At 35.3% G+C, this 24,291-nt stretch overlaps 8 protein-coding genes, 2 long non-coding RNA genes and 1 other non-coding gene across 20 annotated transcripts; 5 read left to right on the top strand and 6 right to left on the bottom strand.

Annotated features, from left to right (window-relative positions):
• Nucleotides 1–9: 9 nt before the first annotated feature.
• On the bottom strand, nucleotides 10–83 carry AT3G45935. Its single transcript has one exon. It is a non-coding gene; the product is annotated as a tRNA-Val (tRNA).
• A 1,881-nt stretch (nucleotides 84–1,964) lies between these two features.
• On the bottom strand, nucleotides 1,965–2,658 carry AT3G45930 (Histone superfamily protein). The gene has a single exon (NM_114462.5). It carries the CDS (start codon nucleotides 2,582–2,584, stop codon nucleotides 2,273–2,275), a length of 312 nt encoding a protein of 103 aa, NP_190179.1. The 5' UTR covers nucleotides 2,585–2,658; the 3' UTR covers nucleotides 1,965–2,272.
• Nucleotides 2,659–2,962: 304 nt separating this feature from the next.
• AT3G45920 (Protein kinase superfamily protein) lies at nucleotides 2,963–3,792 on the bottom strand (the record flags this gene model as incomplete). The annotated part of the gene is made up of 2 exons (NM_114461.3): nucleotides 2,963–3,523; nucleotides 3,635–3,792. 2 exons carry the CDS (start codon nucleotides 3,790–3,792, stop codon nucleotides 3,103–3,105), a joined length of 579 nt encoding a protein of 192 aa, NP_190178.1. The 3' UTR covers nucleotides 2,963–3,102.
• A 5,106-nt stretch (nucleotides 3,793–8,898) lies between these two features.
• Nucleotides 8,899–9,636, top strand: AT3G45910 (uncharacterized protein; the record flags this gene model as incomplete). The annotated part of the gene is made up of 2 exons (NM_114460.1): nucleotides 8,899–9,092; nucleotides 9,228–9,636. The coding sequence occupies 2 exons, from the start codon at nucleotides 8,899–8,901 to the stop codon at nucleotides 9,634–9,636; spliced, it is 603 nt and encodes a 200-aa protein (NP_190177.1).
• Nucleotides 9,637–9,890: 254 nt separating this feature from the next.
• On the top strand, nucleotides 9,891–12,105 carry AT3G45900 (Ribonuclease P protein subunit P38-like protein). The gene is made up of 4 exons (NM_114459.5): nucleotides 9,891–10,556; nucleotides 10,637–10,692; nucleotides 10,777–10,972; nucleotides 11,058–12,105. The coding sequence occupies exons 1-4, from the start codon at nucleotides 9,990–9,992 to the stop codon at nucleotides 11,406–11,408; spliced, it is 1,170 nt and encodes a 389-aa protein (NP_190176.2). The 5' UTR covers nucleotides 9,891–9,989; the 3' UTR covers nucleotides 11,409–12,105.
• On the bottom strand, nucleotides 11,607–14,396 carry RUS1 (root UVB sensitive-like protein (Protein of unknown function, DUF647)). Its single transcript, NM_114458.4, has 7 exons — nucleotides 13,576–14,396; nucleotides 13,227–13,502; nucleotides 13,069–13,125; nucleotides 12,761–12,959; nucleotides 12,566–12,681; nucleotides 12,254–12,430; nucleotides 11,607–12,173 (listed from the first exon to the last, which is right to left on the bottom strand). Exons 1-7 carry the CDS (start codon nucleotides 14,275–14,277, stop codon nucleotides 11,874–11,876), a joined length of 1,827 nt encoding a protein of 608 aa, NP_190175.2. The 5' UTR covers nucleotides 14,278–14,396; the 3' UTR covers nucleotides 11,607–11,873.
• AT3G45880 (2-oxoglutarate (2OG) and Fe(II)-dependent oxygenase superfamily protein) lies at nucleotides 14,365–17,060 on the top strand. 2 transcript variants are annotated; one of them, NM_114457.3, is made up of 5 exons: nucleotides 14,389–15,077; nucleotides 15,166–15,341; nucleotides 15,538–15,608; nucleotides 15,715–15,845; nucleotides 16,108–17,060. In NM_114457.3, the coding sequence occupies exons 1-5, from the start codon at nucleotides 14,430–14,432 to the stop codon at nucleotides 16,117–16,119; spliced, it is 1,038 nt and encodes a 345-aa protein (NP_190174.2). In that variant the 5' UTR covers nucleotides 14,389–14,429; the 3' UTR covers nucleotides 16,120–17,060. The 2 variants fall into 2 exon arrangements, with proteins under 2 accessions (NP_001325862.1, NP_190174.2); NM_001339230.1 differs by lacking the exon at nucleotides 16,108–17,060 and having other exon boundaries at nucleotides 14,365–15,077; nucleotides 15,715–16,052.
• On the bottom strand, nucleotides 17,048–18,941 carry UMAMIT3 (nodulin MtN21 /EamA-like transporter family protein; the record flags this gene model as incomplete). Of its 9 annotated transcripts, NM_114456.3 has the most annotated exons (6): nucleotides 18,475–18,941; nucleotides 18,281–18,397; nucleotides 17,922–18,195; nucleotides 17,672–17,827; nucleotides 17,441–17,592; nucleotides 17,048–17,340 (listed from the first exon to the last, which is right to left on the bottom strand). In NM_114456.3, exons 1-6 carry the CDS (start codon nucleotides 18,726–18,728, stop codon nucleotides 17,136–17,138), a joined length of 1,158 nt encoding a protein of 385 aa, NP_190173.2. In that variant the 5' UTR covers nucleotides 18,729–18,941. The 9 variants fall into 9 exon arrangements, with proteins under 9 accessions (NP_190173.2, NP_001327358.1, NP_001319692.1 ...); NM_001339228.1 differs by lacking the exon at nucleotides 17,048–17,340 and having other exon boundaries at nucleotides 17,413–17,592; nucleotides 18,475–18,805; NM_001339225.1 differs by having other exon boundaries at nucleotides 17,136–17,340; nucleotides 17,922–18,805.
• Nucleotides 17,507–17,715, top strand: AT3G07305. The gene has a single exon (NR_141313.1). It is a non-coding gene; the product is annotated as an other RNA (long non-coding RNA).
• A 771-nt stretch (nucleotides 18,942–19,712) lies between the features above and the next one.
• Nucleotides 19,713–22,886, top strand: CRK4 (cysteine-rich RLK (RECEPTOR-like protein kinase) 4). Its single transcript, NM_114455.2, has 7 exons — nucleotides 19,713–20,776; nucleotides 20,867–21,001; nucleotides 21,084–21,205; nucleotides 21,379–21,589; nucleotides 21,680–21,917; nucleotides 21,994–22,150; nucleotides 22,250–22,886. The coding sequence occupies exons 1-7, from the start codon at nucleotides 19,933–19,935 to the stop codon at nucleotides 22,571–22,573; spliced, it is 2,031 nt and encodes a 676-aa protein (NP_190172.1). The 5' UTR covers nucleotides 19,713–19,932; the 3' UTR covers nucleotides 22,574–22,886.
• A 403-nt stretch (nucleotides 22,887–23,289) lies between these two features.
• Nucleotides 23,290–23,602, bottom strand: AT3G07295. The gene has a single exon (NR_141312.1). It is a non-coding gene; the product is annotated as an other RNA (long non-coding RNA).
• Nucleotides 23,603–24,291: the final 689 nt, after the last annotated feature.

The following is a 24,291-nucleotide window of genomic DNA, read 5'->3' as shown; positions in this document are numbered from 1 at the left end:
TAAAGATAATGGCTTCGCCCGGGTTCGAACCGGAGACCTTCAGTGTGTTAGACTGACGTGATAACCAACTACACCACGAAACCTTTTTAACAACTAAACATCACTAGTTTATATAGATCAAACTGACATAAAAATAAATAAATTAAGTTACTTAAAAATATTTACTTTCAGATAACATTAAGTGACTTTGAATCCCAAAACAACCACACAAATCTTGGCAATAAATCTGACGAAGGGCATAACGTAGAAGTTGATTACTATTGCCTATGAGAAACTATACCTAGTTGTCATTTGTGCCTCATAATATGGAACATATGTGCCCTTATTGCGAAAACTACTTAATTATTTGAGATTTCTTCAAAATTTAGCTAAAGCTACAATTTCCTACCCATTTCTTGCTATCCTGAATTATTTGATGTGTGTGGGATTCCATGATTGTTTGCATCGTAAGCATAATCTTTAGCTCGTAGCTATCCAACACCGAGATGGATACGAAGACTAAAAACAAGGACAAAATGGTTACATACTACGACTAATTATAAACAGAAAAAAATTTAAAATATGGGTGAACAAAAAAGATATGGAGATTTATTCAGATAGAGTACAAATTAGGTGTAATTACTAGAACCAGACAGAACTTTTTTATATTACTGTCATATTTTAGTTTTCTTTTTATACAGTAAAATATGATATATATAAACTAAAACCCTAAACCAAACGTGGGCCTGATTGGGCTTCAATTAAAATATGGTATATGGAGCCTGTTGGTAAAAAACGTCGCACACAAGAAACAACCAAAGGAACAACTATGGATAAAATGCTATGCATAATACATTACATCTGAATTCTTCTTTTTTATTAATCAAATTAAGAAACCGATACTGGTGTGCTGATTGTGACTTATGTCTATTCTAAGTTTACTTCTGCTCTGTTACCAATAACGGTATAGCAGAGATTAAGAGATATGTTGTGCCTATGGTGCGACATATGCGAGGAAAAACAAAATTCAAGAAGATGGTTCTACAAATTGAAAAAAAAAGAAGAAGATGGTTCTACACATGCTGATTGTGGTGTCACAATGCACATAAAATGTGTACTCTGGAGAATTTGGTGTATACTTTAAAAATAACCTTATCTTTTGTTTGACCTAGCTCATTGGAATTTGGAACTATCTTTTAAGTCTGGAGTTGGTTCAACGGAAAATGCGTAGCTTAAACAAAACCAGGTTTGGTTTCAAAGTTGTGATATTATTGTTGGAAGTGAGAATCCTAGATTAAATCATACAAGAAGAAAAGCTTGGTGTGAAGAAGAAGATGAAGAACAGAGGAAGAAGCAACGGAAGAAGAAGACGATGTCGGAGAAGAGACGTCGTGAAGAGAAGAAAGTTAACAAACTAAATGGGTTTGTGTTTTGTGTGTTGGGCCATAAGTGATGAGATAAGGCCCATACGAATAAGTGTTTTGTTGTTGTCTAGTTAAGGTCCAACATAACGAATAAGTGTTGTGTTGTTACTTGTTAGTCTAAGATAGAGTCATGTTGTGTAAGAGTGAATTAAGGAGTTAGGAGTTCCAACATAGTAGAGTGGCTGATGTAAGTCTTAGGACAGTGATGTGGTCTAGAGTCTAAGTGTGTGTAGTGTAGCAAGTGGAGAAAAACCACTATATGTATGTGTGTGTTTATGTTGTGTAAGATTATCCAAGATATTAACAATGTAGTCTTAAAAGTAAATGTGTTCTTGTTCTTTCTCTCTAGAACAAGTAAACCAAAAACAGAACAAGAGATAGAGAGAATGTGAGAATCACAACAATTATACATATAGTTGTTCCTTTGGTTGTTTCTTGGGTGCTACGTTTTTATGTGTCTTCCAAGTCTTCTTGAGGCCATGTCTTTTGTTAGTGTAACACTATTGTGATCAAGTATTAAAATACATATTATTCTCCAACAAATGGACCAAAGACATAGGGGTTTAATTTGGTTGGGGTTCACGGCAAACCCAATTTGATACTAACCCGATCTAAACCGATCCGGTTATTATTTCTGACCAAGACATTTGTACTTGTGAGATTCACTAATTTTGATATTGCGTCGTGTTCAAAGGATACTAAACAAGCATCGAGAAACTGAAATTACTAAAAGTTTGCAACAACACCTTCAACAATCACGAAATTGCAACAACAACCTTCAATTCTTTAATTTTTTCGAAGTTAACACCAAATCCTGAAAATTAACATCCTAATAAACGTAGAAACACAAAAAACAACAATCAAAAACCCTAGCCGCCGAATCCGTAGAGAGTTCTTCCTTGTCTCTTAAGAGCATAAACAACATCCATAGCAGTCACCGTCTTCCTCCGAGCGTGCTCAGTGTAAGTAACGGCGTCACGGATAACATTCTCCAAAAAGATCTTGAGAACGCCACGTGTCTCTTCGTAGATCAGACCACTAATACGTTTAACACCACCTCTACGAGCCAATCTCCGAATCGCCGGTTTAGTGATTCCTTGGATGTTGTCTCTCAGAACCTTCCTATGACGTTTGGCTCCACCTTTGCCCAAACCTTTGCCTCCCTTTCCACGACCTGACATTTTCTAAAGGAACTTGAATTTTTCTTCGGAAATTTTTCGATTTGAAGATTTAATTGAGATTGAGATGATTTGAGAATTTTGTTAAGAGGAGATGTCATTTATATACAAGATGGATCTAATTGATTTGAACCATCAGATGTGTTTTTAGATCTAACGGTTGCAGATAACGATCCGGGTGAACAATGAGATTACTTATTAGCCGTTGATTTAATTTTATCGACGCTTAATATTGTCGATCCCCGTGATGCCTGTAAGTGAAAGTTTATGAAATTTTCAAATAAGCGCCACGGATTGAGGAATATAGCGCCAAATTCTTTTCACCGTTACTAACGAAATTAAATCATCATAGAACAAAAAATTTCGTTATAACATTTCACATATATATATTACGAACGGGTAATATTCATATTTAACACAAGTAAATAAAACAAAATTATTTCACAATGGTTAACTAATAACATAAAGTTATACATCGAAAGGTTTGGTTTATGTCACATTAGAGAAGATCCACGTATATACTATCTTGCCTTAGGCTTCACATCAGTATCAAAGGTCACAGTCACATTAAGCTGATCCGAGCTATGACCAGAGTCCATGTTTTGATTATTCCTACTTATCCTCGTGTTTTCAGATGCAAGACACTCTTTAAGATTGATGATTACTTGAGACATGTTTGGTCGTTTGACTGAAGAAGGATTTGCGCATGACATTGCTACTTCAAGAGCTCTCCAGACAGAGTGGGTGTCATAGTTTCCGTGAAGTTTAGGATCCACAATTTGACTAGTATCTCCTTTCTTGATCACAAATGTAACCCATTCTGCTATGTTAGGGTTTTCACGGGTTTGATCAATCACTCGTTGGTTTGTGATAATCTCTAGTAACAAGATCCCGAAACTGTAGACATCACTCTTCTCGGATAACTCACTTGTTAAGTAATATCTGTAAAGGCAAGAAAATGGAGTGTGATTCATATTTAATCTACAATTCTCTAACCACTTGAAACAAATGTAACATATTTAGACCATGATGCAAAATGATTAAAATGCTTACTCGGGATCAAGGTATCCTAGAGTACCAACAACAACTGTTGAAACTTGAGGTTGATCGCCTCCAACTTGAAACGATCTAGAGAGTCCAAAATCCGAAATTTTGGCCTTGAACTCTTCATCCAATAATATATTTATACTTTTGACATCTCTATGCACCATTGCTGGTTTGCATCTAGTATGCAAGTATTATAATCCTAATGCAGCTTCGCTAGCTATTTGCAATCTGGTATCCCAATTTAAAACAGAGCCACCATGTTTCCTACATATCAAAAGATTTTTATTATCAAGTTTAGATCAAGATGAAGTCATGATTTATATGGGAGGATATTGAACTAATTACTATAATATAATTAAACTTAAAAAGAGTATTAAACCATTGCTGGGTTTCGATTGGTGACAAAGCATCGACTTCTTATATGTACTAAAATTTCATGTACAGCATTTTAAAATATAAATGTAACTAGATCATACAGTACGGGCATTAATATTGTATAAATTAAATTGTATATTTTGTTTGAATTACATAAAAAATAGTATAATATAAAAGTGATATCATAATATTTTTCAATGTTTTTACTATTTGCATATAATGCTGCATTGGATTGACTTTGTTTAAAAATATTATTTTTATAATAAATACAACATATGTAGTTTTAAGTAAATGTGTAAAAATTTTATACAAGTTGTTTTGGTAAGAAACATGTTTTCTTTGTATTAGATGATCTAATTTTTGGCCTAACTTAGAATTCGTCTTTGTATAGTATTTTGGTTATATTTGTGGACCTAATTGGGGCCTATATTAGATTATCTTTGATAGAGCTGACGAAAAAACGGATCCGATAACCAACCCAATATCCGAACCAAAAAACCGGGTTAGGGCGGGTTAAAATTTTAGGAAATTCCTTATTGGGTAGAGTTTTAGTAAACCCGTGGATATCCGACTGGTCCAGAAATTACCCGTTACCCAAAAAGAGTATTCAAAAACCCAAACATTAATTTAATATCCAAAATATTAATTATATTTAATCGTAATATTATCTAATTATCTAGGATTATAATTATAAATCTAAATATGTCAATTAATTTTGGACCTAAATATCCAAAACAACTAAACTATTCAAAAATTATATGTTATGTTTGTCAAAATTTAGTAAAATATATTCAAATATAATTAAATTTATTAAAACTTAAAAAATTTAAAAGTTTTTTTTGTTTGGAGACCCGCTATCTACATACAAATTTCCTGTTTCTATTTTTTTTTGGGTATTTTTAGGGTCTGAAACTTTTTATCCAAACTGACCCAAACCCAACTGGATCCGACCCTAACCAGAACCGAATATTTAGAATTATTCTATTGGGTAGTAAATCATATACCCATTAATCCCAAACCCGAACGAGTTCTACCCGAACTCGAATGGGTTACTCATATGCCCAACCCTATTCTCTGATTTAATTATCTAAAAGCTCCCAAAAAAACATATGTTTTGCTGACTACTTTTTCTTCAAAAAATTTCACATCCTCTTCTGCCAAAATCATTTCATAAGACATCCCAAAACCCTTGATTCCATGAATGAAGAATCCTAATTTGAATATACCAAGAGGTTTTGAAAGGTTTTAAGTTTTTGATAGGTGTGTATGTGAGAAGGTACAGACATAGTGATGGTAATCTGCTTATTTATAATTTTAACTTGCAGTATACCGCATGTAGACTTATATTTTAGTTAAACTAAAAACTTTTATTGTAAAGATGATTATAAATATATGATATTATTTTATTTGATTTTAAATGTATAGTAAACTGCGAGTTGTATATGTTTTGTTGATATTATTTATATTGTTTAGTGTTTAAAATTATACACTTGTATTTTGATTGTTAATTTTAGAGTTTCACCTCTAGTATACCATCTTGTATTAATATCGATTTAAACCCGTCAATTCTAGGATTTTCCAGCTTGTATTGAAAATTGAATCACATCATACACATAAAAAAATCTAATATGTTATTAATTATTGTAGTATATAAGATTATAAATTTTTAAAATAATATATATGAAATTGAATATAAATATTCAAATTATGACCCAGTACTCAGTAGAAAATTTTCTTAAATCTATTTTTGACCCGTTATAATATTTTTTCATGTATTGAACAGTTTATATTCGTTTTAAAAAATTCAAATTATGGCATATGCGAAAAAACTCTAATTATTTTTTTATAACGATGATATTATTTTTTCGCAAAAATAGAATCATATAAAGATGAGAGATGAACTATAATAATTAATAAAAAAAATAATATGATAATTTAGATATCAAATCTAATTTGTTGATTTTAATTGGTTACTTTTTTGGAAATTGATAATGTATTTTGTTTTTTAGTTAAATTTAATTAATTAAATTAGTATTTGATTTTTTAATTTTTAAAGAATTGAATTAATTTACTCTTTAAATTTTATTTCTAATGGCATACCTATGTTTAAAATTGAATTAATTTACTCTTTAAATTTTATTTCTAATGGCATACCTATGTAATTACTTACAAAAAATAAGGTTACATTTTAAATGTACTTCCCAAATAATATAGTAGGATAAGAGATTTTACTATATTTTTTAATAAGTATAATCAATCGTGTTTAGTAGTTATTATGTGTAAAACTATAATTTTACTGTGGAATTACAATTAAATTAGTCAGGCTAACTAGACCGATTTGAAACTTGTTATACATATGATGAGTTCTTTTTTTTTTTTTTTTTTTTGAACAAAACATATGATGATTTCTAAAGATAGAAGAATATTAATTAAGCTTTGGCTTATTCTAGAAGACCTTTACTTTGTTTATGGTTGCCTCGAATGTAAATATATATATATATATATATATATATATAAGATCATTTTGGTAGGTCTTTCCTCTATAGTAATCTTCTTTTTTTTTTTTGTTGCTAAGATTGTAAATATTCATTTTACAATAAAATTTAAGGTTACACAAAAAACATAACCCTTATGTAGCTATTAACAAACTGGCCATTTTGGCACTCATGTATAGTGCCTACAACATTAGTAGACACGGTCCTGCTTCCATAAATCTATTTTGACATCAGTTTGTATCCTCATTGTCATCATTGTTTACTAACGAGATTAAAAAAGAAAAGAAAACTTGGACATTGTTGGATAATAATATTTCTTCTACATATTGATCTCGCTTTGATCCTAGCCAATAGATCAACACATTTGTTACTCTCGATAATCACTAGCTCCTGTGTGTTTTAATGTAATGGTGAAGGTTAGGGTTTTCTATGTTTCCTTTCAAAGTGTAGTACTATAGTTTCAAATAGGTAGCACATACTAAAATCCCAAAGATTAATGCACTATATTTAACCTCTTCTGCATCAACTCCATTTGAGTCGGTATAATCCATCCAAAAACAATCATATCTTGCGCTGTCCATATCCGAAATTATGTGAAGCGTCATAATTAGACTTCATCCACCCTTCTGTCGGCATCCTCCATGGCATTGATTTGGAGCTTCATAAACATATTTAATATTGGTTTGTATTAAATATTTATGAAAATCCATAGACACAAGGATAGAGAGGTTGAAATTAGAGAGATCTTACGATTCTTTTTATTTAAGCAACATACTAGTATCTATGTTACTTTTATTTATTTATCATTCTTTTCTTTTTCTTTTGGAGCTATAGCAACCTACCAATAGTATTTAATTTATTCAGAGCGTTCGTAAGAATATGTTTGATAAATATGTTCACGAAGTTTCTTTCGTGGTTGAGAAAATTTATAGCAAGATGAATTATACGTACATTGTTCAACTCATAATGATAATTTTGTTTTTAGATCTAGTAGTATAGTATGGGTTATTATCCGTACTACAATATGGGTTAAACTTATAGCTATATCATCATCCGTACTACAATATGAGTTAAATTTTATTTATTACAAAATTTATATATTATATATTTTAGAATAAAATTGTGATATATTATAATAGTAATTGAAAAATATAATTAGACCTACCAAATAATGTAATACATTATCATTTTTTTATATTATATTATTATATGCAATGATAGAAGATTTAAAAGTATTGACTTTAATGATACTTTAATTTTTGCTTTCTTTTTATTATTTTCATATGAATACTCTTAAAATTTTATCCAGTTTATATCAATTCTATATATTTAATCATGAGCCTATAATAATGTTGTTAGAGTATTATATCTGGAGAATATATAAAACCATAAATAGTTTATTTATAATTAAGTTGAACAATTTTCAAATCATCCAAGACACATCATTTCTCTAATATTGATATATGCAATGACAAAAAATCCAAAAGTGTTGACTTCAATGACATTCAATTTTTGCTATCTTTTTATTTTTTTGTACGAATACTCTTCAGATCTTTTTTAGTTGATGTCAATCCAAACTTTAATCATGAGTCTATCACAATGTTATTGAAGTACATAAAACAAGAAAAAGTACATAAAACTTTAATCATGAGTCTATCACAATGTTATGACAAAAAAAAATTTTGTTAATTGTTTTCGGATCAGTATATCAAATTTGACTCTTTTTCTTAAGGAATTGTGGGATGTAGAAAATGTTCACATCCATAAGGAATTGAGGTTGAAAACGGTTCTTGACAATGTGAAACAAACTATGGCTCAATGTGGGTTCTACATCCGGTCCGTATGCTTATGCCCGGAAAAAGTTCTTCACAGAAAACAAACCCCTTATTAAACGTCTTCATCGATCAGACGTGAACATAACTGAATCACAAGAATACCCAAAGAAATATCCAGGTAAGACCACGTTATAATTATCATAGTTGTATTTCAGTTGATCACTAAGAAAGCATATTATGAAGAATATAACTAAGTCGTTTAGCTTATGCTTGGTCTGAATAAGTCATCCTAAGTTGTAGTAGTCAATGCACGTTTGATTAAGAGTCTCTTTTGTTATAAGATCCACTTGAATAGGTCATCTAGTTGAGTCTTGTAAAAGTCTTTCTAAGAATAAAATCATAGAGCTTGGTTCCTTTGTTTTGTTTTAACGATTAGCAGATAACTGATTATTGTCACAATTATGAATTGAAAAACGTCTCTGCTTAGTTTGTTTAAATACTTATTTCAGTGAACAGAGCTCTAATCTAAGATTTGATCGTGAATTCTCAGACTTGACTATGATGCAAAGACTCTCAGAATGACCCTCCTGCTGCCATTCTGCTCCTAACCTCGGACTTCTTTAAAATGGTCCAAAACCTATCTCGAGAACAATATGGGTTTGTGATCTGGGTTGTTGGAAACAATTCTATCCCTGAAGAAATCCGCAGTCTCACAACCTTTTTGTCATGGGAGAATCTTGGGACATGTTTACTTCTTGATCCAAACGCGCACGTAGGATCTCTATGCTGCAGCCACCGCCGAGTCCTCCTCGTCGAAGAGTTTCTCAACCTATTCCTAGGCGTGCCGATCTCCTAGTCCCGATAATTAATCAATCCTTAATTTTTGTCAATATTTCTATTTTAGTTCTAAAGTTTCTCCAGTTTATAAATCTGGTACTTTCTCTAATTTATTAGGTTTTTGGGATCTTACTTGTCTTGGGGTATCTTGGATTTCGATCTCTTCGTCCAATCCAATGCACTTAATGGAGGAGTCATCGATATGCTTCGAAGATTCGGTGTTGAGGTTCATATCTCACAACCGCCTACGAAGACCAAGAAGAGATCCAATGCAAACCGCAAAGGTTTTCCCGATATTGAATTGGGGAAGGCTATGCATTCAAGGGCATTGGAGCGTAATCCAAGCCCAATGCTCCTAATTTCCTCAGATTCTCGTCTTCACACCGACGTCTCACATATCACGAGTCTCGCATTTGAGATAATCTTGTTTCACACCAAAAAGGCTCCCAAAGATCTCAAGGATTTAGCAACAAAACGTGTACTATGGTTTGATGGTGTGTCAAAACTGACTGAGGTAAGAATCTGACTTGTTTGCTTATTGTTCATATGTTTGATTTATAATTTTTGTTTTGATAAAACATTATAAGAATATTAAGAAATTAAAGAAATAAATATTCCAAGTTAGTAATTAGATCTTTTATTATCAAAAGTCAGACAATTAAAGAGTAGCTTCATATGCTACTAGTTCTTAATCTTTTTTTTTTTTTGTCAACTGCTAGTTCTTAATCATTTTGTCAATATCAGATATTGATTTATATCCAACTTCGCTAATACGCCAAAAAAAAATGTCCTACCGTTTTTGCTGATAGATTGAAAACAAGAGAACAAAAAATAAAATTTTGTCTTTTCTTAGTATCTTTTTTTCTGCGGTCACGAAAAATGGCGAAACCTGAAGAAGAAGAAGAGAGATTGAGAATGAGAAGCTTCGTTGAGGAAGAAAAAGAGCATGATGAATTGAAGAAACTAGCAAAATCATTTCTAGTTTTAAGCTTCTCAGTAATGTTAGCTCATCTCCCAAACGACGCAATCTCTCTTGTCCCGAGATTAACATCTCAAGTCACCGAGCTAAAACGGCGACTCGCGACGGCGGAGGAACAAGTCCGTCAGATGAAATCTCGGCGCGTGGAAGATTCGAAAGCTAACGCGCGTGTGGTCGAGATCTTTGCTAGTCATAGAAACGCTTGGCAAGAAGAAGAGAAACGATTGTTGAATCGGATTCATGAAATTGAAGAAGAAAGAGAAGATTTCATGAATAGGATTAGTGAATTGGAGAGGGAAGTGAGTGAGAGAGATGAAATGATTGGGTTTATGTCTCGAAGAGAGATTGAGGAAGAAGATGATGATGATGGACAAGGAGATGAGTCCAGTGAACGTTATGCTGTGGATCATCTCACTCTATCTTCATCACCATCACCTAATGCTTATGGCAATTTTAATCCTTTCCAGGTTTTGATTTTGATTTTCTTAATTATGAGAGTGAAGAATTTGTGTGTTTGGTTTTTCAAGTTTTGCTTCTGTTTTTGTAGGATTTACAATATGAATCTTTGGAATCTGTGTATCGTATGAAGCATTTTGTGCCAAGGTAATAGAGAGTTTTTGAATTGAGAATGTGTGATTGTGATTGTGATGATGAGTGATGTATAATAGCTTGTCTTTGATTGCATAGAAGGGAATCACCATGGAAGATTGATAGTGAAGGGACGGGTGTATCTGCGAAACTGAGGTTGCTTGAAGAGGAATTACTGAATCTTGAGAAAGTTTGTCGTCCTAGTGACATATCGAAAGTTCCGTCTTTGTTGAAAAAACAGGCTAAGAGGTATCAAGCTCTTTCAGGGAAGATCGATGATCTATGTAGAAGAATGGTTAGTCTCTATGAGTGATTTGCTTACAAGTTACAACACATTCTTGAGTTACTCCTTACACCTTTCATGGAATTTATGTTTTCAGCAGAGTAGTGATCCGTGCGATGCTACATTAGGACCTGAGTTCAGGACGCAAAGACAAAACGAGTTTCTGCTCGAGTGTTTCAGACTTCAGCAACGGGCATCGGAGACAGGGCAGAAGCTAGTTTCATTGCAGACGGAAATCACCAGGAGTAATCAAGGAGATCAGTTAAGCCAAGCCAAGATGAACACAGGGAGGTCATTGGATTTGATCAAGAACAACTTGAAAGAAGTTCAGAGAAACTTGGAGATTTGGCTGGCTAGAATTATTGGAGATCTTGAAGGTATACTTGCTAGAGACGGGGCTTCACGTGTAAGAGAATTCTACGTTGCTCGATACCCTTTTGTTCAGTAGAATCAGAAATCTCTCTATCACTTAAGACTAACTCGCCATTTTTTTTTTGTTTCTGTTGCCTTATGTATGTGTGTCTGTAACTGTGTTAACCTGCTAAAGATCAGTGTAGAAGTCTAGGTTTGATCTGATAAATAAGCAAGTTGTGTTATATTATTAATCATTCCAAATGTTGTGGGGTCAAATGTGAAAAATGTCAGGTATGTTTGTTAGTCGCAATGAATTTTAAAAAGCAGATTAGAATCTCAAGCCACAATGAGATAATGTTCACATATATGATATATACTATGCAACATTGTTTTGCTGGAATATGATATTTAGGGATCTTCTGACTTGAGAGACATGTAAATCTCTAAACAGCTCACTACATTCCAATAGCAGATGAACAGAGAACAATGTATCTAACCTATACCGAAAAGTCAAATGGGATCTAATACATCATCCATTGGCCATGGTTTTGCTCTGAGTTTATGAGCTGTTTGGAGAAGATAATAATAGTTCACGATCATGACCTAGACGGATTCTGGTTGGTAGAGGTCTAGCTATCAGTCCTTCAGTGACCCAACCTACTGATTCGCTGTCTTCTTTGGCGTGTTCAAACTCTCGTCGCACATAATCTAAAGAAATGTGAAGGCGACCACCGGGTTTGCAGTCTGAGTAAGTGCTTGCGGGTTCGATCCCAGCATTCTTCTCTAGCCAGTAGAGGTAGTTCACTTGAAACAATGACCTGAGCATGTCTTGTGGAGTTGAGCTTTCCTTGAGCATCACCTGACAATTACAAGAGGAGATAGAATGGTGAGAGATTCCGCTGGGTAATAATAATTATGAGAAGGTTTATCATTGCTTACGCAGAATCTTCCTTTGTGTTCTGTAAGGATGTAGCCTTCATTGCGATATAGATCAAACAGTGCTATTGCTTCTTCCTTGTTGTGGATAACATCGCTGAGCTTTGACCCTAGTTGAAGCCGTTCCTCTATGTCTGCGGCTGCTGCTTTTGCTTCTGATGATAAGACAAAATCTTGCAGCTGAATAGAGCAGATACTAAGAATCAATCAATCAGGTCATCAAGTATTGTTTTGTTCATCCGAGAAAGTTTTTAGATTTTAAACTAGTTGATAAGAGATCTCAGAGTGTATAATAAGGTGAATGAACACTTTTACCTTTTCTGGAGATTTCATGTTTGAAAACCGAACTGTTGGGAAGAGCGGTTCTTCATCGTTGACCTCCTTGATTAGAGGAGCTTGGCCGCTGATTAGATATTCACTAAAAACCAAACCTGCAAAATAAACAGAGATGTTATTTTCGTCTTGTAAGACGATTTGAATGAATTGGACGTCTGCAGGAGTGGGATTTACTTGCACGGTATGGGTTTAGAGTCCGGAGCTGGATACACTGGTAAGATTTGAGATTGGTATACATATGGATTGTAGTCACAACTCCAAATGCAGCAAGGGCAAGACTTGTAGAGGTTCCTATGCAATTGGCAACCACTATTCCTAGCAGAATACCCACTGACTTGCTCACCATTCCTTGAGCTTCACCCTTGGCAATTACCTACAAAAGAAGTTGTTGATGCATACACTAGAGACCCAGAATAGTTGAGAAAAACAAATAGCTGTTGATAAGTGATCAAGACTAAGGCCATATAAAAATTATTGTAGACCTCAGCAAAGTTCCTTTGAGAAGCAAAGCCAGCATTGAAGCAACTTCTAGTAGCAGCCTGCAGACAAGTAAATGATAAGTTCAATAGAAAATACTAAACTATAACAAATGCTGCACTTAGAGCTATGCAAATAGAGCTTTCAGAGACAAGAACAGAACCTGAATCAATGCAGCAGCAGATCGACCAGCACCAGCAGCAGCACCGATCATAACGAAAAACTGAGGGAAGACTGGCGTAAGCATCTCCATACCAAAAGCAGCGTTTTCAAGAAGATCAGCAAATAGCCTCCATCCTTTGGGATGAACATCGAAATGTCGTCCGTATTTCGACAACATTATCTTACTAAGATACCCAATTCCATCTTTAAGCACCCAATTGATAGCTGCAGCTGTAGGAATTGCTCCTTTACCTAACCCAACTGCATAAAGCAAAGACTACCAACACAATATAATGAACACCAAGTGTTTGTGAAAATGCCTAAGAGAGATGATAAGCTCAGTCGTCTACCTGAGTGGCAAGAACGCCGCTGATTTGACTAGCAATACCTTGAACACCTCTCCAGAGAGAGTAATCGAGGTAATCAGAAGTTACACTATTGGGAAAACCTTCAGGAAGAAGGAATTGAGTGAGAAGGTTTCTACATTGAGCTAGGAGATTCTCAGGAGTTAGAGAAGATGATAATTCAAAAGCAGATTCTTCAGAGACGAACTCATCTTTGACAAAATCGGGAACTAGTCTCTTCCTTTTACTTCCTCTCACTTCCCAAACCGTCTCTTTCACAGCATCTCCATTACTATCCGAATTTTGATCTTTAGCTATGGCGGACGCAGCTGATAATCGGAAATGGAAGAAGCAAGACAAGCCCAATAAAAGAAAGCAGAGGTATCTCAAATCGAAAGAAGAATCATCAGAGTTATCGCCGCCGCCGTCTCCTCCGCCACCGCCGCCATTTCCGTTATCATTATTACCGTTACTTCCACCCAAGTCTGCACTAAACACTGAAGCCAAGCAATTTCTCGTCGCGAGTGATTGTTTACTGAAATGATCATTTACATTAGCGACTAATCGGACGCATCGGGAAAACGAAGAACCCGATGGCTGCCGGAGTGATTGCCGTGGGAGAAATAAACGCTGCCGGGAAGAAACATCACTCCACCGCCGTGAAGCGACGACGGAAGCGTCACCAGAAAGTAGATAAGAACAACTCATCTTCTTCTTCCTCTTCGAAACAAGTTTATTTCAAAAATCCTATTTTTATAACAAAAACAGTTTTTTTTCTTTTTTTCTTTAAATATAAATTAGGGTTCTTGGTTATGTGTTAAAACCCCCAAATTTTTTGTCCCGCCAATTTTTTTTCGTCAATGGCTAAAGAGATAGAGAATTTATGGAGAGAAGTGAGAGAATTGAGCTTAGGAACTAAAATCGATCGTTTTGATTCTCAACCGTCTCCGGTGAAGTTTCTCCGAAACTACGTGTCTCAGAGCAAGCCTTGTGTAATCTCCAAAGCTATTACTCATTGGCCGGCGTTAAAACTCTGGTCAGATCCGGCTTACCTCACCGGAGCTTTGTCAGATGACGTTGTCTCGCTACATCTCACTCCTAACGGCTGCGCAGACGCCGTCACCGGAGATAGTGATCTTTGTTTCGCTTCGGCTCATGTTGAGAAAGTTCTGTTCCCGGAGGCTCTTAAGGTTGTTCAATCGTCGTGTAAAGGACTGAAGGTTGGGTATTTGCAACAGCAAAACGATTGTTTTAGAACGGAGTATTCGACGGTTGCGTTAGACTGCGACGGTGATATTGAGTGGGCTACGGAGGCATTTGGTTGTTCGCCGGAAGCTGTGAACCTTTGGATTGGTACTGATGACTCCGTGACTTCATTTCATAAAGATCACTATGAGAATCTTTACGCTGTTGTTTCAGGGGAGAAACATTTCCTTCTTCTTCCTCCGACTGATGTTCACCGTCTCTATATCGAACAGTATCCGGCAGCTAATTACTCTTACCACCGAGTCTGTGAGATTTTTAGATTAATAAGTTTCAATGAGTTTGGTTTCTTGTTAAGTGATGTTGAATGAGATAAAGTTTGAATCGTTATAGGATACTGATGCGTTCAAGCTTGAGGTTGAGGAGCCGGTTAGGCATGTACCTTGGTCTAGTGTTGATCCATACCCTTCGCCAGAGAAGGAAGCAAGCGAGAGATTGAAATTTCCGTTGTTCTTTGATGGCCCGAAGCCGTTTCATTGTACTGTCAAGGCTGGCGAGGTTCTTTACCTGTAAGAATTTAAATCCCATAGCTCCACAGATTGAAAATTCTCAGAAACTTTTTGGCTTAATTTGGATCACTAATGTATCTACTTCAGTCTTACCTTTGCTTTATAAGAAACAAAGATTAGAAATGGGTGATAGACCTACTACACAATTGGATTTTCTAGTCATGATTCTGACTCAGAATGGTTCTGAATTTTGCAGGCCAAGCATGTGGTTTCACCATGTTAGTCAAACCCCAGGAGATGGAGGTTATACCATTGCAGTGAACTATTGTAAGAGTTTTAGTTTTGCTTCCATCATCTGTTTGTCTTCAGTGGCAAGCCAGTATTTTTCGGCTCTCCTTGCCTCTAATAAGCTATGTATGCATCTAATTTGCAGGGTATGACATGCAGTTTGACATCAAGTATGCTTATTTTAACTTCTTGCAATCTTTATTATACAAGTCATCTTCACTCAATCCAGTTCTTTCTTGGAGAGAAGACGAAGATTCAGAATCCAGTGATGCAGAGGTATGAAGAGATGAAACAACATTTTTGCTGAGTTCAGGTTTTCTCAGTCATGGTAGAAAGCTCGGAGAAGATCTTAAATTTACATTATGTAATATTTAGACTAAGAAGATCTTAATTTTATTACTTGTCATGTCCATTGGTGCTTTCTCCACTATAACTTAAGTTTTGTCTCCCAGAATTATAAAGAACCATAAAATGATAGAAAAGCTCTGAAATTCTCTGAATTGTATCTCTTTTGTTGATGACTTCATTTTTGTCTCAGATTGCTCCCTGATTTAATGGTGGAACTCTGAAGCCATCATCTATATAAAAGCTCTTGTGGCTGTGTTTGGTTCAATATGTTCTTTAATTAAAATCTCCAGAGTAATTCAGATAAAAACTCTGGAACTGGGTCCATGGTCAACTTCTTGTCATGAATCCCATACATAACCTGCCGTTATTAACGCCATCCAGAGGATCGAACTCCTTGTTGCTTGACTTCCGACATTCTTGGGTTACTGGATTGTCTTTCTCCGTCTGGAACCGAAGAGCTGTACTCTTCTCTGGCTCAGAAATCAACTGACTCGTGATCGCTGGTGGGGCTTATAGAGCTGCAAGTTCACATTTTGAAATCTGGGGTAAGACCAACCTTGCAGTTTCTCAACCGTCTTTTTGATGTGTGTATCATGTTGGCGCCTGGACCTCGCCCGCCACATATGGAATAAATGCCCTACAGAGATTTTCGTTGCTCTGCAATTGTTATCATCAGCTGTATAGCCTGTATTGCAATGGATGGTTACCAAAATGCCACTTCTCTCCTTGTTGCTATGTTGAACAACATAATGTGATGTGTTCTAAAAGCATGTGCCTTGATTTCAGATTTAACATCAGGGAAGCAAGTTCACTCCCTCTGCCACAAATTTGTATCTTTCTTCCACTTATGTTAGTGATGGGGCTAGATTTTGGAAGCGAGTGCATGTGAATTCCATAAAGCTCGGGTTTGAATCAAATGGTTTGATACAAAGTGGGCTGATTGATATGTACAGGAAGTATAGGTTGGTGATAAATGCAGAGAAGGTGTTCAGAGCTATGGAGGGTCAGACAGTTTTAACTGTTGGAGGCTATGGTTTCGAGTATTATGCAGAATGGTTTTCGCATTGAGGACATCAAACCTGATAATGAGACTCTGTTAAACATTGATGTTTATATGCATATATATACTGTTAGAAAATAAAATAGTCACTCTCTCGTCGGCAAAAGGTTAAGAAAACATCGGAGCACCCAAGTAATTCAAGAAGCCAGAGTTTTTGTTCAATCATCGGATTTTGGTGAAGAGATGGGAGATTTTGTGAATAGATGTCCTATTGGTTTGTTTTTATGGTCCTTGTAGATCAAGGGTTCAGCTTCCTTTGAGGTGATCGGGATCACAGCCATTGCTGCTGCCGCTTTCTTTTCTTTGTAAGATGCCCAGGTGACACTATAAAGACCTGCTATGATTGCACATCCGCCTAAAATGCTAAGAGAGGAGGAGAAAAAAGCCTAGTTAGTTAGGAAACTTCAGACACATCCCGTTGATGGCTGAGAATAGCTAAGAGAAAAGGAGAGAGATATTAAACCTCCCCAAGTAGATAGGGCTTCCAAGGAAGATTCTGGACAAGAAAGCTGAGGCTGCGGGTTGAAGAGGATTATAGAGAGCAACCAAGGAAGGACCCAAGATCTTATTTGACCATGTCAAGAGACCATAGTTGAGAGCAGACGCGATTACTCCCTGCATAGAGGAAGCAACAGAGTTACTCAATTGGAGAAATTTAATGGATCAACAAACATATGGTGTGTGAAGAACATACTGCGTAGACAACTGCAAAGAACTCGGATCTTGTGAGACTCCAGTTCGTCGACTCATTAGTCATGAAAAAAGCAGATGTCACCATAAACATGGTCCCAAAGAAATACGAGTATGCTGTGACTGAAAGATTCGCCGGATACTTCTTTAAGACCGGAGCCTGATCATATATGTTTCAAATGCAAGGTCAGTCCAAAGACAAGAAGATATCTGAAACTGAAAGTGTGTGGATCATCTAGAAGAAAATGACATGCCTGAATAGCAAGAAAAGCAGCCATGCAAGTGCAATTCCCAATCAAACACAAAACTCCCAAATTCCATCGCCCAAGTCCATTAAAAAAGCCAGACATGAAGTGTCCAGATGTTTCAGTGTGTCTTGATTCACCATGACCCAAGGACTCAGCCTCTGTTTCCCCAAACAAAGCCAGTCCACGAAACAAAACCATCAGCACCGCCCCAGCGACACAAATCAGTGTGCCTCCTACCTTAGCTTGACCTTCTAGCTTGAATAAATTCAGTCTCTCTGTTCTGCAGCAACACACGAAAATGGATTGTTCTAGGTTTGGAAGAGTCAGAGAGAAAGTAAAAGAGAAAGACTGGATCGAGTCTTTACCCCATAATGAGAGCCAAGATGAAAGTAAAAACCGGGATCGACGGCTGAATGGCTGCAGCATAAGTTGGATTGGTGTAATTCAGACCAATGAGGAACAAAAGCTGATTACCAAATATCCTAATCACACCAAAACATCACTGTGATGATTGCAATCATGAAGATAACAGAAACTGGTAGAAGAAAACTTGAATTACCCTGTTAAACCAAGGAAGAAGAAAGCTAAGAGAAACTGTCGATTCAAAGGAGGTCTTGTTCTCTTATCACGGATATAAGCAAGAGGAGCAAGAATGGAGAGAGCAATGAGATCACGAAAGACACAGAAGACAAGTTGGTTTACACCAACGTTGAGAGCCACTTTGGTAATGACATGATATCCTCCGTTGAACAATTGCACACCGATCATCGCCACGTGAGCTTTCCACGCCTCTCTTTCCACCGTACTCTCCATTGGCGGTTTTCTTCTTTTCCGGCGATTCTTATTCCCGGAGAAAGTTATGAAAGCCAGGGTGAGAGAGTGGGTAAGAGAATTAAATCTTGAAACTGATTGTCACTTTGAATCTCTTCTGTCAAAACGTGTTTTTTGATCGAACGAGACAGGGGAACTAACAAATGATGACATCATGCTTCGGACACAAGCATGCATTGGGATTGATCCTATTTACCCGCCATTCCATTATCACTAATTTCCTTAAATTTTCATTTATAAATATATATAGAATCTAAAAATTAATTATAGTATGGTAAAATTTTATAAAAGTAAAGATACATAAATTCGAGGAACGAATACATAAATATAGAATGCTATAATTAATTTTCAGATGGTTCAAATTGGTCTTGGCGTAATTTATGTTAAGAGTTAAGCATCATGTTTCTAATATTATAATCGATGTAAATAATTATTTGAAACGATGTAAATAATTTTTTTCACTCACCAATTCTAAAGTCACTTATATAAGTGATGTAAAACTCATTTGCATCAATATGCAAATATAAAAAATAAGCGATTCAAAACGCTTTTTTTGTTGTACTGTCTTCTACAGACATTGATGTGTTGGACATCTTTAACTTTTGATTGTATGTGTTTAGATATCTCTGCATGCATTGGATTTGGTTTCATCGATATATAAAGTCTCATTTCTCATACTCTTTTTTGACCACCATGTGTTATGTCACGTATCAATTTTCTCATACTCATTTTTGACCACCATGTGTATATGTCACGTATCAATTTTGTCTTTTTTTTTTTAATTTCAGTATGACAAGTCGAAATACGATTTCAAACGAACGGAGATTTGGTTACAAGAAAATACCAAAAAGATAAAAATTGTGAAGTAGCAAATGAGTCTTTGTATTTTGTCTTCTCTTTCGTCATTGTCTTTGAGAGTGTTTATCCTATCAATGACGATGATTCTTTCTGTTACTACTTGGTATGAATTACTTGGCAATTTCTGATCGCCAACCCGTTCCTTTTGTTTGTTTCTAATGTGCATCATCATCTTTTGCCTAGGATATTTTTGTTATTAAAAAGGAAAAAAAAAAACTTCGAACCAACCTGTACTTCACGTTAATGTACAGTAGTCAAGAAAAATAAATTTATTTAATGCATGTGTGCTTCATGATCTTAGACACATGCAAATCGAAGAAACTCAAGCATGTCTTTCTTCTGGCTTTTTCCTTTTCTCCTTCATCTTTCATTTGCCGATTCCTTATCTCCTCTTTCAGCTCCAGTTCAAAATTTTATTCACCTAAACCATTCTTGTCCAAGTAGTATATTAACGTATTCAAGAAACAGCACTTACTTCACCAATCTCAAAACACTTTTGTCCTCTCTCTCTTCCCGGAACGCTTCATACTCTACCGGATTCCAAACTGCCACGGCGGGACAAGCTCCCGACCGTGTCACCGGACTTTTCCTTTGTCGCGGAGACGTCTCACAAGAAGTTTGCCGTAACTGCGTCGCCTTTTCCGTCAAGGAGACTTTATATTGGTGTCCGTATAACAAAGAAGTCGTGCTTTATTACGATGAGTGTATGCTTAGATACTCTCACCGAAATATTCTCTCGACCGTTACATACGATGGAAGTGCTATCTTGTTGAACGGCGCTAATATTTCATCAAGTAATCAAAATCAAGTAGATGAGTTTAGGGATTTGGTGTCGTCCACGTTGAACCTAGCTGCCGTTGAAGCAGCGAATAGTTCTAAAAAATTTTATACGAGAAAGGTCATCACACCCCAGCCTTTGTACTTGTTAGTTCAGTGCACACCTGATCTTACAAGACAAGACTGTTTACGTTGCCTACAAAAATCCATCAAGGGAATGTCTCTTTACAGAATTGGAGGAAGATTTTTTTACCCTAGTTGTAATTCAAGGTACGAGAATTACTCGTTCTACAATGAAACCGCCACTAGATCATCATCACCACCGTCTCTTCCGCCTCGCTCTACTCCTCAACAGCAGCTGAAGTTAGCTCCCCCACCGCTGATTTCAGAACGTGGTATGATGGACATAACTGCAACGTTTCTTTTGAGACACTCAAGATTTGTTTTAAAAAAGTGGTTCATACATGTAATCTGATGGAATACAGGAAAAGGCCGGAACTCCTCTGTAATCATCGTTGTTGTTGTTCCAATCATTGCTCTCCTGCTTCTGTTCGTAGCTTTCTTTAGTCTCCGGGCTAAGAAAACAAGGACGAATTATGAGAGGGAACCACTTACCGAAGGTATACATATTAAGACACCAAATGATAAACTATCTCCTTTTTATTTTCTTTCTTCACGAAGAATGTTCTCTATGTTTTACAGAAAGTGATGATATTACCACTGCGGGCTCACTTCAGTTTGATTTTAAAGCAATTGAGGCAGCAACAAATAAGTTTTGTGAGACTAACAAACTTGGTCAAGGTGGTTTCGGCGAAGTTTACAAGGTATTATTACCATTGTCCAAAACTGGTCCTAACTTTTAGAAGGCCACAAAGGAGAAATAATTGAGTTTGCTTTCAAAATATATATTTGATAAAAAAAAAAACAACACTTAATAAATAAAAACGAATATGTGTTAAACAAAAACAAAGTTTCATTTTCATGATTATTTTTGTAGGGTATATTTCCTAGTGGAGTACAAGTTGCAGTGAAGAGGTTATCCAAGACATCAGGACAAGGTGAAAGAGAGTTCGCAAACGAAGTTATTGTTGTGGCAAAGCTTCAACATAGAAATTTGGTAAGATTGCTAGGGTTTTGTTTGGAAAGAGATGAGAGGATACTTGTCTATGAGTTTGTTCCCAACAAAAGTCTCGACTACTTCATTTTTGGTCAGTTATGTTCAATATTTAGCCTAAGATAAATTTTTTACAAATTGTATACCATTCATTGTTTCTAACATTGTAAATTCATATGCGCAGACTCTACCATGCAAAGCCTGCTGGACTGGACTAGACGGTACAAAATCATTGGAGGAATTGCTAGAGGGATTCTTTATCTTCATCAAGATTCACGACTCACAATCATACATCGTGATCTCAAAGCAGGTAATATCCTCCTTGGTGATGATATGAATGCAAAAATCGCCGACTTTGGAATGGCGAGAATTTTCGGAATGGACCAAACGGAAGCCAATACTAGGAGAATAGTTGGAACATAGTAAGTTTTCCGTATATTTCCTTAAGGCACATAACATGCATGCTTCTATCAACTTAAGCTTTGAGTTTTGTCACAGTGGCTATATGTCTCCCGAGTATGCGATGTATGGCCAATTCTCCATGAAATCAGATGTGTATAGCTTCGGGGTCTTGGTTCTCGAAATTATAAGTGGGAAAAAGAACAGCAATGTCTATCAAATGGATGGTACTAGTGCTGGCAATTTGGTTACATATGTGAGTATATATAGAGCCATTTTTTATATATCGAGCCTTAATTATTATTTTACTTTATTTAATAGTGACCAAAGTTCTAAATACTAAAATGTTCACTAGACTTGGAGACTATGGAGCAATGGGTCACCGTTAGAGCTAGTGGATCCATCCTTTCGTGATAACTATCGAATAAATGAAGTTTCGAGATGCATCCATATCGCTTTACTATGTGTTCAAGAAGAAGCTGAAGATCGTCCAACCATGTCAGCTATTGTCCAGATGCTCACTACTAGCTCAATTGCTCTCGCAGTTCCTCAACGACCTGGTTTTTTCTTCCGGAGTAGTAAACATGAACAAGTAGGATTAGTGGATCGTCTATCTATCAATACGTCCGCTCTTTGTTCAGTCGATGATGCTTCCATTACTAATGTAACTCCTCGTTGAAAACAAAAGTCGCGATATATGATTTAGTCTATTGAATTAAGCATCGATCGACAACAAACAAAGGTTTAGTTGTTAATTAGCTCTTTCTTAGGTTTTATAGTCTCTTTATTTGTTAGCATTAATTATCGCGTTTTTATGATTAAGGTAAAGCAAATAAATGGTGTAACATATATTGTAAATGAAAATGTGTAATGGTTGAGGGAGGGAATCAAAACCTCTGAACAATGCATGTGAAAAATTTCTTCGTTTTAGTGTTTTTATTGAGTAACTAGATTATATTTACCAAATAAAGAGAGTTGAAGTAAGACACAAGCATATGAAATACTTTTGATAGAGTGTCTTGCAAGCAATATATATAAAATATAGATGTTAATATACATACATGTGATGTATGCAGATACATATTAGTCTATATATAATAATTTTTGTAGAGAAATTAATTGTGTTACCTTTTAAAGTCATAGATATGATAAATGATGTTATCTAATAACTTTTTTCTTTTCAAGATTAGATGGAGCTCTATAGTAGTCGTTTTTGCTAAAATCTAGGATATTACATAACTTAGCAAACGATAACATAATTGATGTAATCCTAGTTCAATTATATTTCTGTAAAAAAAAATTCATACATAACTTTTTCCAACAAATATGAACTAAACTATCGATACCATAAAAAGTAACCCCACATGTGTTTGGTACCAAAAGATGCTGCGTAGATATGAGTGCGAGACTGAGCTTGACACACAAATTTTATGAAAAACAAACACACACACACACTCATTATATAAATATGTGTATGTGTGTGTTGATAATGAGAGAGGAGAGAAAGAAAGCAAAAGGGTTTGAAAAAGAAAACCACATGTTTGAAGGATCATATCACATGGCTCCTTAACCCCACACTTTTGCCTTCCCTCTTTTTCTTCAAGCTTCTTTATTCACTCCTTAATACACACATAATCTCTTATATAGAAACCACATGTTGCCAAACATATATATACACATATTTTCCAATATATATGTATGGTTTGTTCACTAATAATCTATATTTTTTGTTACTAATTCCAAGAACATTAAATGTGGTCTAACATTGACAATTGGTTTATGTAACTCTAATCCTAATTAAGAAGTAGTGAGTTAAAACTTAAATCTAATGTTTTTGCCTTTTGGAGATGTGATAGAATAGTTGAAAACCCCACATTTGTTTGATATGAAACTTGGGACATGTCTATGGTATCAAATTCATTGGATGATGAACACATTTGACTTTTGTAAAATTTAGAAAATTACTTCTAAAATTTTATTCATAAATTTTTCATGATATATCAAATTTCCGCATTATGGGTGGTTGTCTTTTTTTTAGTAGATATATTTAGGTGAGAAATTAGACAGTTTTTGCATTAGAGTTGAAAAAAAGTTACTAACTAATATCTCAAATTCAAATTTAAATTTTAAACTTTTTAGTTAATGGGACTGAGCTACAATTTAAAATTGATTATGGAAGAAAATCTGAAAAGGCTCTAACTTTTCCCCTCAAAACGGGAAGACAAATTTTTGTCTTCTAATCCAAAGTTCATCAAAATAATAACCCAAACTAAACCGCTAACCAATATAAATCAAACCAGACCAATATTCACAATTTTATTTAACTTATACGCTTTTACAAATAATTAACCAAATTAGTAATGTGAATGAATGTAACTATTTTTCCATTATCAGGAA

Source organism: Arabidopsis thaliana, chromosome 3 (genome assembly GCF_000001735.4).
Source record: "Arabidopsis thaliana chromosome 3, partial sequence".
In the NCBI taxonomy this organism is placed as follows: Eukaryota; Viridiplantae; Streptophyta; class Magnoliopsida; order Brassicales; family Brassicaceae; genus Arabidopsis; species Arabidopsis thaliana.
The sequence above is the reverse complement of the archived record's forward strand: the minus strand, read 5'-3'. Positions and strand labels throughout refer to the sequence as shown.

What these genes read in the sequence shown, in the direction of transcription:
- AT3G45930 (NM_114462.5), bottom strand. Translation starts at nt 2,584, where the DNA reads ATGTCAGGTCGTGGAAAGGGAGGCAAAGGTTTGGGCAAAGGTGGAGCC.
- AT3G45900 (NM_114459.5), top strand. Translation starts at nt 9,990, where the DNA reads ATGGCGAAACCTGAAGAAGAAGAAGAGAGATTGAGAATGAGAAGCTTC. An exon ending in ATGAAGCATTTTGTGCCAAG is followed by an intron (nt 10,693 to 10,776) that starts GTAATAGAGAGT and finishes TTGATTGCATAG; the next exon opens with AAGGGAATCACCATGGAAGA. An exon ending in ATGATCTATGTAGAAGAATG is followed by an intron (nt 10,973 to 11,057) that starts GTTAGTCTCTAT and finishes TTATGTTTTCAG; the next exon opens with CAGAGTAGTGATCCGTGCGA.
- RUS1 (NM_114458.4), bottom strand. Translation starts at nt 14,277, where the DNA reads ATGAGTTGTTCTTATCTACTTTCTGGTGACGCTTCCGTCGTCGCTTCA. An exon ending in CTGCTGCTGCATTGATTCAG is followed by an intron (nt 13,126 to 13,226) that starts GTTCTGTTCTTG and finishes ACTTGTCTGCAG; the next exon opens with GCTGCTACTAGAAGTTGCTT. An exon ending in TCTAAACCCATACCGTGCAA is followed by an intron (nt 12,682 to 12,760) that starts GTAAATCCCACT and finishes TTTATTTTGCAG; the next exon opens with GTTTGGTTTTTAGTGAATAT.
- AT3G45880 (NM_114457.3), top strand. Translation starts at nt 14,430, where the DNA reads ATGGCTAAAGAGATAGAGAATTTATGGAGAGAAGTGAGAGAATTGAGC. An exon ending in CTAATTACTCTTACCACCGA is followed by an intron (nt 15,078 to 15,165) that starts GTCTGTGAGATT and finishes GAATCGTTATAG; the next exon opens with GATACTGATGCGTTCAAGCT. An exon ending in GCTGGCGAGGTTCTTTACCT is followed by an intron (nt 15,342 to 15,537) that starts GTAAGAATTTAA and finishes TGAATTTTGCAG; the next exon opens with GCCAAGCATGTGGTTTCACC.
- CRK4 (NM_114455.2), top strand. Translation starts at nt 19,933, where the DNA reads ATGTCTTTCTTCTGGCTTTTTCCTTTTCTCCTTCATCTTTCATTTGCC. An exon ending in GTTTCGGCGAAGTTTACAAG is followed by an intron (nt 21,206 to 21,378) that starts GTATTATTACCA and finishes TTATTTTTGTAG; the next exon opens with GGTATATTTCCTAGTGGAGT. An exon ending in CTGGCAATTTGGTTACATAT is followed by an intron (nt 22,151 to 22,249) that starts GTGAGTATATAT and finishes AATGTTCACTAG; the next exon opens with ACTTGGAGACTATGGAGCAA.